We start from the raw sequence: 15,670 nt of genomic DNA on the forward strand, positions 1-15,670 counted from the left end.
AATGGTGTGCCGTCGTGGTGCGAAAAAGAGCTGTCTGATTTCGGGGACATTGGCGAGTTTGTGGTGTTGTAGAATAAATCGAAATAAAAGGTCTATGCAATAAAAACATAACACCTCGAGTACTACGTACATGGAAAGGCGAGGAGCTGAAAATTTCCGTGTTTGTGTATTACTTGAATATGGAAACAAAAGCTCCCAAAAGGTTAGATTTCTCCACAAAACCTCGACCGATCGAGGGCGACAGCCACTCGCGATGATTCAGCACTTGCAGAAGAACTACGCTCATCTCACCCACACATCGAAGGCCATTACAGTTCATGACTATTATGGGTGAATTATGTTAATTCTTTACCAGCGCATAAAAAAGATCGCTTTAAAAACGAAAGGGGCTGCTTTCGATGGGCTGCAGTGTCAGAATCGGCTATATTGCAGGCGATGCATCGTAGGATGATAGTGGCCAACGTTGTCAACACCGTTTGGGCAAAAGATGTTGCAGACCTCAAAAAGATTGTATCATTTGCCTTTTCAATCATCCAAGGTGCTGCCAACAAGTTGAGTGCGATGAAAGCTAAAGGAGCTGCTGAATCAGAACTGTTCGACAGAATTGAATCCAACCTACGGCCTGAAGAATCAGAGCTAGTCGTAACCTTTCATCACGGGTGACAGATTGTGAGGACTCTGATCATGCGTAAGGATTTAAACAAATTAAACTCGAGATTTTCTTCAAAAAAAATTTTTTTTTTCATAACGAAATGCTGAAACGTGTTTTAATTTTGAACCATAATAAATTTTTATTCGATTCTTTTTTATGCTTTTAATCAATGGCTGCTACACATCAAAGTGGAGTAATGTTGAAATCCATTCCTTTTACGTCCTGGTTTAATCCTTTTTCAGGCAAGAAAATACCCCCGGAATAGTTCCCACAATTCTCAAAAATGCCCTTGGAAGAAAAGTTTTGTAATTTGGCAACTGTAGAACAAATGTGTCTCAAAATAGGTGAATTTTCGTGATGATACTTTCTCAAGGATCGCTTCATCAAACCAAATGCAATTTCTACCGGTTTAAAAAACGGACTTACTTCGCATGAGAGGGTTAACTCGCGACTCCGGGTTAGTGCTGCGAAGATAATATTGACATCACGAAGCACCTCACGAGTGTAAACCAACGTAAAATAAACAAAACAGAATCACAAACAGTCTTGGTATGAGAAAGGTCGCGCTCGTCTGCTCGGAAGTAAATACATACCAAAAGAAACGGAAAAAAGTTAGCAAACATATACTCGTGAGTATCCGTGTGTTAGAAGGGATCAATGGTGCAAACGTTTAGAGGTAACCATACCATCTACCAGAGCTGCGGCAACACAAACGAGCTGGGAACAGCTTTTATAATGATGGGTGATACGCAGAGGCGCGTGATCAATGAGAGAATGTGCAAGTTGAGGCTCAAAGGCAGGTTCTTCAACTTCAGCATACTAATCGTGCACAGTCCTCACTCCGGAAGCACTGATGATGACAAAGACGCTATTTACGCGCAGCTCGAACGCGAGTACGACAGCTGCCCAAGCCACGACGTCACAATCATCATAGGAGATCTGAACGCTTGAATCTATGACAAAAGGTCGAAAGACAAAAGGTCTTAATGACAGAAGGTCGAAAGAGAAAAGGTCGAAGAACAAAAAAGGAGGGACAAAAGGTCGAAAATCTATTTTCAAAGAAGGAAAAATTTCCCACCAAGCAAATCATATTCGACCTTTTGTCCTTTCGACTTTTTGTCTTTCGACCTTTTGTCTTTCGACCTTTTGTCCATAACCCCCTCCAAGGATATGACTATTCGTAGCACCTACTTCCAGCACAGCCTTCCATACACCTGGGATCACCGCAGAAGACAGAATCACAAATCGACCACGTTCTTATTGGCACTTCTCCGACATTATCGACGTCAGGACCTATCGTGGCGCTAACATGGACTCTGACCACTATATGGTGATGGTCAATCTGCGCCCAAAACTCTCCGTCGTTAACAACGTACGGTATCGACGGCCTCCCCGGTATGACCTAGAGCGGCTTAAACAACCGGATGTCGCAACTGCGTACGCGCAGCACCTCGAGGCTGCATTACCGGAAGAGGGTGAGCTGGATGAATCCCCTCTTGAGGACTGCTGGAGAACAATGAAGGCAGCCATCAACAATGCAGCTGAGAGGAACGTCGGGTGTGTGGGACGGAACGATTGGTTCGACGAGGAGTGTGGGCAGATTCTGGAGGAGAAGAACGCAGCGCGGGCGGTCATACTGCATCAAAGGACCCGGCAGAACGTGGAGCGTTATAGACGGCAACAGCAGACCCGCCTCATCTGGGAGAAAAAACGCCGACTGGAGGAGATGGAGTGCGAGGAGATGGAACAGCTGGGCCGGTCTCAAGAAACGCGTAAGTTCTATCAGAAGTTCAACGCATCCCGCAACGGCTTCGTGCCGCGAGCCTAGATGTGCAGGAATAAGGATGGGAGCATTTTAACGGACGAGCGTGAGGTGATCGAAAGGTGCAAGCAGCACTTCGACGAACACCTGAATGGCGCTGAGAGCACAGGAGCAAATGTCTTCGTCGGTACTGCGGGCGATGGAAACCAACCAGCTCCCACTTTGAGGGAAGTTAAGGATGCCATTCACCAGCTCAAGAACAATAAAGCTGCTGGTAAGGATGGTATCGGAGCTGAACTCATAAAGATGGGCCCGGAAAGGCTGGCCATTTGTCTGCAACGGCTGATAGACACAATCTGGGAAACATAACAGCTACCGGAGGAGTGGAAGGAAGGGCGACAAGTTAGATTGTAAGAACTTTCGAGCGATCACCATTCTAAATGCAGCCTACAAAGTATTATCCCAGATCATCTTCCGTTGTCTGTCACCTGTAGTAAACGAGTTTGTGGGAAGTTATCAAGCCGGCTTCGTTGACGGCGGATCGACAACGGACCAGATCTTTACTGTACTTCAAATCCTCCAAAATATCGTTAACACCTGGTCCCAACGCATCATCTTTCCATCGATTTCAAAGCGGCGTACGACAGTATTGACTGCGTAGAGCTATGGAACATCATGGACGAGAACAGCTCTCCCGGGAAGCTCACGAGACTGATAAGAGCGACGATGGAAGGTGTGCAAAATTGTGTGGAGGTTTCAGACGAGCAGTCCAGTTCGTTTGGATCCCGCCGGGGACTACGGCAAGGTGATAAACTTTTGTGCCTGTTGTTCAATATTGCGCTAGAAGGTGTTATGCGAAGAGCCGGGCTTAATAGCCGGGGTACGATTTTTACGAGATCCAATCAATTTGTTTGCTTCGCGGATGATATGGACATTATCGGCCGAACATTTGAAAAGGTGGGAGATCTGTACACCCGCCTGAAACGCGAGGCAGCAAAAGTTGGACTGGTGGTGAATGCGACCAAGACAAAGTTCATGCTAGCGTGTGGGGTCGAGTGCGACAGGGCTCGCCTAGGTAGCAGTGTTACGATAGACGGGGATACGTTCGAGGTGGTCAACGAGTTCGTCTACCTTGGATCCTTGCTGACGGCTGGCAATAACGTTAGCCGTGAAATACGGAGGCGCATCATCAGTGGAAGTCGGGCCTACTATGGCCTCCACAAGAAGCTGCGGTCAAAAAAGATTCACTCACGCACCAAATGTATCATGTACAGAACGCTCATAAGGCCGGTAGTCATCTACGGGCATGAAACGTGGACGATGCTCGAGGAGGACCTGCAAGCACTTGGAGTGTTCAAACGTTAGGTACTTAGGGCGATCTTCGACGGTGTGCAGGAAAACGGTGTGTGGCGGCGAAGAATGAACCACGAGCTCGCCCAACTCTACGGCGACCCCAGCATCCAGAAGGTGGCCAAACTTGGAAGAATACGATGGGCAGGGCATGTTGCAAAAATGACGGACAGCAAAGATGGTGTTTGCTTCGGATCCGGTTGGTACAAGAAGGAGTGGAGCGCAGCGAGCTAGGTGGGCAGATCAAGTGCGTATCGATTTGGCGAGCGTGGGGCAGAACAGAGGATGGAGAGATGCGGCCACGAACCGAGTATTGTGGCGTGAAATAAATAAATGAAAATTGCACTAATCCGACGTGATCTGCCGCCTCTGACATGGGGAACAGACTCTGTTGGAAGCCGCTCCTAACATGGAGTACAGACGCTCCACGTTTGCAGATGCGAACCCCCCCCCCACTCTGTCACCATACGACCAAAGTTTCCACCGGTGGTTGGTTACCCGATCTTCCCTGTGGATACTCGTACCCCGGATAGTACCACGAGGAGGTAGGGTTAGGAGTTGCTGGGCAAGAGGCTAAGGACCGTACAAAGGGGTCTATTTTATTCCTGCGGGTACGCGAGGTACCAATGATACGCTATGCCCAGCCATTTACCGTGCCAGAAGATAGATCGTTGCTGTTCTTATTTTTGCTGGATTCATTGATCTTAGCTACCCTAACCGTAGCCACTTTCCAAACTAGGTAGGATTTGCACTATACTAAGCGATTGCATCACCAAGTTATGGTTCTACCTTGGCCCATGAGTAGCATCAGCGTCAGTCTCAACAAGTTTCAGGCTGAGGCGCAGTATATGCCCTTTGTACTATCTCTACCTCTCTCTATCTCTAGAAGTTTCAACACATCATCATTGCTGATATGACAAAGGTACCACTTCCACGCGACTCTTCTGTCTTCACGATGGCCAATTGAACGCAGGATTTTGGGATCATTGACAATGTCGGAAGAAACGGTTTTGATAAGGTAAATCTCTCCAACTCGAACAAAATCTCATTCTGAAGTGCAACTAATGACCAACTGAGTCAGCTCGAGTAGCACTTGAGGTCAGGGAAGAGCGTCGTAAGTTTGTAAAACTTTTATGAGGATCAATTCGGCGTCATTCATTGAAGAGAGAAAAATTGAAGTCCATGGGGGTATTATAATAGAAGTATTAAACCATAGAAGAAGAATGTCGCTGGCGTCGCAGTAGGAACATCTTTTGCTGGCGGAGATAGGCGGGGCTATAAATGTCAACGCGAAAATGTATGCAGTTTGACACTTATGTACCCAATATGTTTCTGAGCGAGAACAAAGGGAACACCAGCGACATTATTCTTCTATGGTTTATTATTTCTATTGGTATTACATCCCTTGACCAGCTGAAACTGATCTTTGTCGCTTTGTAAGACCCGACTAGGAGTGGATTGGGTGATTATCGAAACGCGGACCAGGATTTATAAATGATGGATCAGGCTTACTTCAACAGCTGTGTTTACGGGTTGTGAGCGATGACTAATGCATTGTCGCTCAATTTATGACACGGTATTTATAGTGTGATATCAGAAACGAGTCCATTTGTTTATTTCGATTAATGAAAATGAATTTTATTTCTTTTATTCACTGCTGCAATCGTATCGTTTGTAGAAGAGTGCTTCGTGGTCTACAATTCTACTCCATTTCTCGAAAATGTACAACTATGAGTTCGTAAGGCAAAATACTTGATCTGTATCGAAAATCATTCATCTAGTGCATCGTTACCTATTTGCATGACTGTACTTGTTTTGGAATCGGTGTTTGAAATCTGCAGAAAGTTGCCATTTTTGGAACTAATGTATTCTATGTGTCTATTTTGTTCTTACTTCTTGAATGATCGTTCGGTTGATTTGGAGTTTGATAAAATTGCAAAGATTTTGATTTGCCTGTGAATAATTATGCTAGTAAGTTTATCTCCTGATGTACGTTTTCGATCCAATGAATTCTTACTTAGCTATGAAAGAGACTGAATGATCGTATTGAATCTTTTCGGTAAAGCTGTGTGATTTGGCGTTTTCCGTTATCTATTTTATTTTACTTATTTCAGATGGAACCGTTAAAATTTATGTGTTCATTAAGATTATTTTTTGTTACTGGAAACGTTATTTTTAAAAGTGGGACTTTTAATTACACGAGTGAAGTGGAATTGATTCGACGGAATTGGAAATAATGTTGGACGTTTGAATGAAAACTGAATTCTTTGGCGTGGATATATAGTGGACTGATGTATCGTTCTGAATAAAATGGTGCTTAATTTACGTCATAAAAAGTTAGGACGGGACCCGTTTTACTTACTGATGGCATCGAATTGACCTGTTTTTGAAGTGCTACATCTAACAGAAACATAAAACCTACTACGCACAATGACATACCGTTTAAGATAAAATTGCATACTTCAATAAAACCACAGTCAAATGTGATCTTAAATTAGTCGTAATGATTGCATCTAAAGCCATCAATAATAATCATATCATTCTGAATATCACTGCGATGACAAATGCCTCCTGCTTCCTGTAAGGTTCATTGTTCGTATTTGATTCATGCGAGTTGTAACAAATTTTGTATTTTAAAATTCACAGATAAAAATATATACACACTAGCAAAACACTGTCCACTCCTAAACTATGGTATTATCAAAACTCTCTCAATGTTAGATAAAGTTAACTACCGATTTTCTACCAAATAAACAACTAAAACATAATTTATTATCTACTATCACGAATTGATTCGCTCTGTTGTTGTCCTACATTTGCTGTCATCTTCGTTTTCGAAGCCAGCATTGCTAAATGTTCACTTGACCTAAATCCTAATTATTGTGTTCCGACTTCCCAATATTTGCCATAAGGTAGTTCTCACTTCAACCATGATTATCGAATTTCCATTTTCCAATACTACACACTCATTCCAAATCCTACATGTTGGAAGTTGTACTGCTAATCCTGTAAACACATTACAACGCATAGAAAAACACAACACTTCAGAGAGTACAAGGTGTAGGGGGGAGGGGCACGAAGAGGACAATAAGTTTTAACGAACGGTTTGCATTACTTTTGTTGATTATTGTATATATCATACTATCTACGAACGAACTAATCTCAGAGATTCTTATGGTGCGAAATATTTGCTAAAACTTGTTAGGTAGATAGGTTTGCTTAGCGTTTAAATTCATTTTTATTTTTTGGAAATCGGAATTCGGATCCAATTTGTCCTTGTTGCGATCATCCCAGTATTAGAATGGCTCTTGTAGATGGATTAGGTTATGGGGTTTTATAAATGCCATTGCCCGGTGTCATTGTCGGTAGTTCAAGAACCATTGGCTGTGAGCTCGGTTTGACTGCCACGACGCCGTTTGCTGAGTTGCTTCCAAAATCGTCGGTCTAATGATTTGTCCTGCAATAATAAAAACGATGAGTTACGGGAACATTTTTATCTCTTACTATAATGTAAATTTCACAACAAATGTGACCCTTGAGGACGGTTTAATAACCTTTAAATTTATTGGACGGCTCATAACTTTAATCAACACTTCGAAATTGTAATAGCTGGTATAACCCGCAAAGTGGCGGTACGAACCTAATATTCTCAAAATGCTCGTTCTCAGCAATGCTCCAACCAAGCTTTTAGTGAAGGAGAAGAATTGTACTAACATTCAGCGTTAGTGGCGCCCCGTCGAAACTCTCCCCGTTTTTTTGTACAGAAAAAAATCCGTTCTCGTATCCGTGAACAGCAGACGTGAACTCGTCAACAAGCAAAAATACACCGTGAACTAGATCATGTATCTGTGACCAATGATGGTAGTTCACGGTGTATTTTTGACAGTTCACGTTTTCCAGAACGCTTTTTTGAGCGTGTGGCAATGCAAATTTGTTTGGGTTTTTCTCGTTTTTCACGCCGAGCTGACCTGTTCTAGTTATTGATAGTTCTAGTTATTGAATGGATTCGTCACCTAGTTACCCAAATCTTATCAGAGAGGTGCCGTTCAGTAAGGAGATGGTTACACACATCTCGGAAATAACTTGGCTCCGATGGTAAACAAATTCTCCAGAAAATCCGGCATGTCCATGAAAATGGTCAATTTGTGAAAGTCGTCCCAGACAGCAGCGGTTCTTTGCAAACTCATCGGAACTCATTATCAAAGAATGCAATAGATGATTGGAATTGCTCATCGACATGAGTGGCCGCTATAAAGACCTCTGGAAGATCCGGAACATCCATAAAAATTGTCATTTCTGGGAAATCATATTAAACAACCACAATTTTTTTTCCAACGATAGTTATAGAGTATAATAGATGATTTGGATTGCTTATGGACATGAGTGGCCACTATAACGCCCTCTGGATGATCTTGAACATAAAAATGGTCATCTGGTGACTATCATCCTAATCCTCCGTGATTTTTTCAGAATTCATAATTATAGAACATTACATATGATATTGATTGTTCACGGACATATGTGTCCAATATATTGGCCTCTGGAAGATCTAAAACATCCCCTATGTTGATAATTTGAATGGACATATGTAGTAGGACATATGTAGTAGTTTTATGTTTGTGAGCCATATAAATCATCCGTTATGTTATAAATTATAAATTCTTGTATCATTTGAAAAAATCACGGTGGCTTAGGATGATTTTCACCAGATGACCATTTTTACGGATGTTCTGCATCTTCCGGAGGCCGTTATAGTGAATTTTAGGTTCGTCATGCCACTTTGCGGGTTAACCCGTATAGGCCTGAGTGAAAGCAAAAATACTTAAACCCTCACCGCTCAGCGAATTCTGAACCGATTCAAATGATTTTTTGTCAGTATACTGGCACACATATCTTGTTTCTAGAAGTGGTCAGAGGAACTCAGAAATATTCATGTGGCCGAAGTTATTTCGATGGGTCCCTGAGTCAAGTTTGCATTTCGTGTTCGCAAACTGTTTTGGATCACTAAACTCTAGTCTAGTAAACTTTGAAAATAAGCATATCGACATAGGTACGGAGAGAAAATCGAGAATGAAAATCGCATCGAGATTGGAGATATCGAGATAAGGAGGATATCGAGATATGGAGAGTGGAAATGAGCAGCCATATGTGCAGTCGTCGTTTTGAATATCGCTTTGAAAATCATCATTTTTCTCATGAAGGATTATAACATATATTACTTTTGCACACTGTGCTCAATTGAATGAATTCAAAATAGAGTATTCATGCAAAAATTCGATAATTTTTGTGGAAATGAAAATGATAGACGAGACGAGAGTTTTCGGAAAAGTAGTTCATTTGGGAAATCATCATTCGGGGAAATTGCATTTAATTTTGTGTTTTTATATGTTTGCCCCACCCAAGTAATATTGGTAGCTGAATAAATATCAGCTAAAATGCTTTTTATACAGCCTATTTTCAGCTGAATAAACTGTTATTCAGCTACTGTTATCTGGGCAATCAGAGATATTCACAATCAAAGTAAGCGTGCCTGTGCAAAAAAACATCAATAACTCCCGAACGAAAAGAGATCGTCGTAAGTCGGGTCTAGTACACGACACTGAGACCGTCTTCAGTTAAGGTTGAAATACGCGTATCTGTCAAAGGTTTTTCATTAACTTAAGAGATAGCTAGTTCCTTCACTCACCAAAATACGATTTTTTTAAAGTTTGACTAGTCCAGTAAACTTCTACAAAAATACAAACAAAATTTTGCACAAAATTAAATTACTTTTTTTTTCAATTTTTTTAATTAAAAAGTTCGAATAATCAGGTCAGATAATATATCTTAGTAGCAACAACGGGGATATAATATAAGTATTATATGATAGTTTTACTAGTGTTGAAACTAGGATTTTTTATATAAACATCCTAACTTTGAATTCTTACCAAAATGACTGAAAGTATTCCTGCACTCTATTTCAATCATAAGATTGTAAGACAGATATGGGAAATGGAATTCCAAGTTCGGTTTCGATTGCATTTGTACGCATACGGTTTCATAAGTTATATGTTCGATTTTTTTAATGTTCAATTATTGTCCACGCCGATGTACGGTGCCGCCGCCGCCGCCGAAAATAGTCAACGGCGTGACGCCGATGACGCCGCCGCCGCCGGTACAAAAATGCTCTGACACCGCCGCCGACCAAAAATATTTCGGCGCACAGGTCTACAATCCCATATCTTTTTATCAGATGTTTTAAAAAATTTGCAATTGCTTTGATAAAAAATCTTTGTTTTTTTGATGCTTCGATTGAAACATGGGTTTTCAAAGAAAAGGCTTATATGGTCATTTTCCACAAAATTGGCTCAAAAACGAAAAAAAAGTACATTTCAAAAATTTCAGCGATAAAAGCTTATGAAACATAGTTTTTCCGGCTTTTCTTTACGAATTTTCTCAACTGTGGAAAATTGTGTGGAAAACCGTTTCCAGTTAATATTTTTTTTTTGATTCCTTAGAAAATTTGCTTTCATTTTCATAAAAAATTCTACGATGCTTCTTTCTTGAGTTATGATTTTTCAAAGAAATAGCTCAAAATGGCACATTTGCACATTTTTTAACCCCATAACTCAAAAACGAAAAAAAAGTACATTTCAAAAATTTCAGCGTTTGAAGCTTATGAAATTATCTTCTCAAAAATATTTTTTTGAAAATTTTCCACGAGTTGGAGCATAGTTTTTCCGGCTTTTATTTACGAAATTTCTCAACGATGAAAAATTTTGTGGAAAATTTTTTCCAGTTAATATTTTTTTTTTATTTCTGAGAAAATTTGCTTTCATTTTCATAAAAAAACTATGTTTCTATAATGCTTCGTTCTTGAGTTATGATTTTTCAAAGTAGTGTCAGGGGAAAAAATTTCCGACTGAGTTTTCCGAGTAAATAGGCGACCCTGAATTTTTCTCTTTTTTTATTCATATATTGATGAGCCCTGCCTGTGAAAAAAGTTTTATGAAAATCTGAGACCTTTCGGCCCAAACCAAAAAAAAATCCCTAGCAGCGATAGAGAATTACGTTGAACTTCACTTACGTTTTCCTTCCGAGGCGAGTTCATCCGGCTCGAGTCCGAATGTGAAGTAGGAACATCGTCACCGCTGTCTCGCGACGATCCAAAGAAGCCCTGCAGAGTGCTCTCCGAATTTCGCCGCGATAAAAAGTTGAATCTGTTCAGAGAAGAGAATTTCATTCAGACCAATTATACAATCCATATGATAGACAATGTTCTCACAGTTTGGAAGTTTTGGATTTGTTGAAACTAGCTGTATGTTTCAGGTGGGATCCGTTCTGATTCAGTTGTGTCATGCAGTAGACTTTCTCTCGCCTCGCTAAACGCTCCAGGTCCGACAGAGTCTTTTCTTCTGTAAACGGAATGGGGAATGTGAGTTAGTATATTTGGACATCTTCAATGGATACATACCGCGATCCACAGACCCAAAACTGTTCCAGGTAGCTGGATCTTGAGCTTTTCGCCGGTTGGGCGTAGGAGTATCCATCTTTGAATTGTTTTGTTGATATGATGAGCTCGTTCCGTTTTTCAGCGACTGGTTGGCGCTGGTGGTCGGAGAAATTGAATTGCTGGAACTGGGTCGTGTCGGTTGATTGCTGTTGTTGGCGGCTGAAGAAGTGGTCGTGGTAAGCTTGGCCACTACTCCCGGAATACTGTTGTAACTGTTCACCCGGTTGATGATCCGGTTCATGATGATGTCCTTCCCGCTCATCCGGTGGTATGTGGAGAGGTCTTGCCCGAGAATCGAAGTCAAGTCCGGTGCCGGACTGTAGCTGATCAAGTCTTCGTCTCCGAGAATGTCGTGATTCAGTGCTAAACGCATCTCCAGCCTTGGACTGAGTCCGTATAGGTGTGGTGGTGGGGCGGTAGACGGCGGAGGAGGCAACGTGAGGATCGGCGCAACACCGGAGTTCGCCCCGAAACGATCTGTACCGCTTACAGAGGGCATCCCGATGTTCGGGAGCTGCACAGATGCAGAGCATTTGTCAGCAGCACTCCCATAGCTTTCTTCTGGTGTGGTCGTCTTCACCGTCTCCCTCGTTTCCAGCAGCGGAGTGGACAACGGAGTTGTACTTACTGAGTCGGATTCGGTGGAACCTCTTAAGTCCACATAATCCGGAGGATTTCTTTCCACCGCTTGCCCCTGCCAATTTATCGGAAAGTAAATTACCCGCTAATTATAAATTATCTACGGAATCAACGAACGGTTACATGGGTAGCAACGGCTAGGTCAGATCATTTCGTGTTCTTTTGGGTTTCTTGCATCTCAGAATCGTAAAACAACGAACGCGCAAACACACACATATACATCTATATACGTTACTGTTGAAAATAATAATTTGTATTTATTGTTGGTAACTTACATCGAGAGATAAAATTTAAAAACAGTGATTCGAAACTATTGAAAACATGTTCTAATAAACTTAAAGAAAATGCATTGAAGGATTGAGCGACAGTATGTACAAAAACTGGGATGGTAGTCAATTCTGTAGTAGTTGAATTTTATTTTGTCGTGACATATAGGCTGAAGATAGTTAATCATTCCGTGTTGTTAGATAAATAGGCCAAACATTAAATTTGACAGACGTGAAAAATGTTGAGCAAATTTCGAACGTTAGAAAAAAAACTGTTTCCCGACAAGGTTGTACAACGCAGTGGATGATATTACGTTACTCACGTCATTTCATTGTGATTTGGTGCGTGAATGTCTACGGATTCGAAAAATGAAACGTGGAAAGCAAAGAAAACATGTTTTGCGGTCAATTACACTGCATTTTTGTTTTTTTTTTAAATTATTACAACAAACATAAACCGATTTAAAATTTAGCAACTTGGAAAATGATAGTTGGAAAGCTGATTTTGATAGATGCGCCATGCCATTATAATAAGGTTGAAAATGATAATTAATTCTCCTTACGGTGATTGTGCTTTGTTTGTGTCATCATTATTATATGTTTTCAGAAAAAAAGCTCATATTCTCTAGTGGAAGGAACTGTCTGGAATTTTTTTTGTAAGGAATATTACAAGCAATGGTGTGATTTCTTGGATCGAGGACAATTTTGTTCCAGTTCACCAAAAACATCGAAAAACATTCTACGGGATCTTTCTCCAGTAAATCCAGTACTAAAGTAGGTAAGAGCAAAAAAGGGTTTCTCTTTAAGGTGAAGATGAATCGAAGCCAAACCTCAAATTTTCAAGAGCACGGATCTGGAGAACCAAACATCTGTTTAAGCTGAAAACCTAATCGATTAGTCACTCGCTGGTGGTGACCAATCGATTAAGTTTTCAGCTCAAACGGGTGTTCGGTTCGCCAGATTTGTGCTTTTGAAAATTTGAGGTTTGGCTTTGATTCATCTTCACCTCAAACACGCATTTGTGGGGCAAAGCCGAAGAGTATCTCGAGCGCAGTCGTAGATGTCGTTTAGGAGTTGTCATGGTGTGTCTAAAACTGTTATTCACGGGATAAAATGACCGTGAATTCCTTAAATTGAAAACTATATAGAATTAAATATGTAGGATCATATTGTTAGGATGTTTACATATTTGAAAAAAAAATCCCGTGTGCTGCATTATTTGCCATTCCAAGACTAGTTAAATAATCATCAGGTTTACATTCAACAATCAAAAGATGTGATGTCCAAGCACGTTTCTAGAGAATTTTAAGTTTTCGTTGACGAAATCGTAAGTTATAGTGATATATGCATTTAGTATGAAATTCATATGGTTTCATATGGTTTACACTCGGGATCAAACATATACCCATGGTAATTAAATAGTATTTGAACACCTTTACTGAAAATTTATTTATTTATTTATTTATTTATTTATTTATTTATTTATTTATTTATTTATTTATTTATTTATTTATTTATTTATTTATTTATTTATTTATTTATTTATTTATTGGAAAGACTGCTTTTAACATGACTTTCGACCTTTATGACCCTTGTCTCTAAATAATCCTAACATATTACGTAAATTATTGAAGAGAGGCCAAATATTCACTAAATATATGTGAAAATTTCGAATATCCCATGCTAAGATTATAAAGTTGGGGTGAATACACATGGATATGATTAATTTGTGTTCATGGAATGTTTACGAAGATGAAGTTGTGGCAATTGATTGGTTGTGAAAATAGATAAAAAGTGTAATTATTTTTAGATAATAAAAACTGTCGAACCTCATGGTTTGAAAATAAACAATAAGATTAATTTTTGTGACAACATTTCAAATTCTTTTAATTCGGCAATTCTAAATGAAAAAAAAATCACGCTTTATCAGATAAGTTTGAACGTGTTTACATAGAATTTTTTTTTAAACTTAAAGATAGCTTGTGACAAGTCATATACTGTGATATTTTACATGTTAACAAGCTCGCCATCCGTGAACTTCACTGGAATTCAAAAATAAAGACTAACATAAACTTCTGAGAAAGTCTTCCGACAAGAAACATTCCCTGAAGTTAGATTATGAAACAAAGATTGGTGTCGATTTTACCCCGAGTGGACATTTATTTTTCAATTGCGTTTTCAGCTGTCGAAAATCCAAAAATCAAATTCTCCTATATGTTGTATCAACGTAATAATAGTAAATGATGATGTAAACGCAGGCTCTACCCCATTTGGCATAATGCCGTTTGGCATAATGCCATTTGGCATAATGTCCATTTGGCATAATAGCTATTTGGCATAACGGCCATTTGGCATAATTAAACGAAATACTATTTTTCTCTCACATTTCAAAACGATTACTTTGGTGCTTGAAATATTTGTCTAAGACAAGTTAAGTTTACTGGAAGAAGGGGAAAATATGGACCATGATTGTTAGTTCGAATAAGTAATGTGAAGTACAAGGAAACACATTGAGAAAGACTCGTTGTCACGAAGTGTGCATTTGAGGCTAATGACAAAAACATCAGAAATGTAAAGTCACATCAGTGGTTGAGCATATCGCTGGAGAGGTATGTAGATGAATATCCAAGCATATTGAATAGAGTGTCCATTTCCCGGCCATTTTGCTCGTCCCGGGATTCGGTACAAAAATCTAAGCTTGTCCCGGGAAATCCCGGGATCCCGGGATTTACCAAACTTTCAATATAACTAGTATTTTGGTTGAAATGGAAGTAGAAATTCAACAATACAATGCTTTTTCAAGGAAATGAAATGATAATGTAATTTTCCAACGTAATATGTTAGCTTAGCTGGAATAATTACAAGTTTGCCAGGGATTTGCACAAATTCTCTATAACACTTATGAATAGAAGTGCGTTGAAAAAATTTGCTCGAGACATTTGAAAAGTCAACTTTAGAACAAAATAAATGATTAAATATCATTGAAAGTATGTACTGTAGAATATCATGCTAAAAGTTAAAAACTGAAAATTATGGACTGAAGTATAGATGTACTTTCAAATTTGCTTTCACATCCTAGGCTTAAGAAACGGCTAATATTGAAGAGAAAATAAATGCTTTAAAACTTTGCAACTTGATACATAAATATAGATGCTTCTTAGGGGCCTTCCTTAGCCGAGTGCTTAGAGCTCGTGGCTACAAAATGAAGACATGCTGAAGGTGTCTGGGTTCGATTTCCGGTCGGTCCAGGATGTTTTCGTAATAGAAAATTCCTTGACTTTAATGGGCATAACGTATCATCGTACCTACCACACGATATTCGAATGCGAAAATGGCAACATTGGCAAAGAAAGCTCTCAGTTAATAACTGTGGATGTGCTCATTGAACAATAAGCTGAGAAGCTGACTTTGTCCCAGTGAGGACGTAATGCCAAGAACAAGACAAGCGTGTGCTAGAATAAGGGCGTAAGTCGCACGGTCGATTTCTCTTCATCGATCCTCTCTTCTAC

The 15,670-nt window shown here is 39.9% G+C and overlaps 1 protein-coding gene across 1 annotated transcript in view; it reads right to left on the reverse strand.

Moving 5' to 3' along the window:
• Positions 1-5,548: 5,548 nt before the first annotated feature.
• LOC5565485 (serine-rich adhesin for platelets) overlaps positions 5,549-15,670 on the reverse strand; it is a 76,596-nt gene continuing 66,474 nt past the window's right edge. Inside the window, exons 16-19 of the mRNA XM_001649808.2 lie at positions 11,218-11,950; positions 11,029-11,158; positions 10,831-10,963; positions 5,549-7,221 (exon numbers count right to left, since the gene is read on the reverse strand). Of these exons, the coding sequence (XP_001649858.2) occupies positions 7,135-7,221; positions 10,831-10,963; positions 11,029-11,158; positions 11,218-11,950 (1,083 nt within the window). The 3' untranslated portion in view covers positions 5,549-7,134. The remainder of the gene's footprint in view (positions 7,222-10,830; positions 10,964-11,028; positions 11,159-11,217; positions 11,951-15,670) is intronic.

This window comes from Aedes aegypti, chromosome 3 (assembly GCF_002204515.2).
Source record: "Aedes aegypti strain LVP_AGWG chromosome 3, AaegL5.0 Primary Assembly, whole genome shotgun sequence".
In the NCBI taxonomy this organism is placed as follows: domain Eukaryota; kingdom Metazoa; phylum Arthropoda; class Insecta; order Diptera; family Culicidae; genus Aedes; species Aedes aegypti.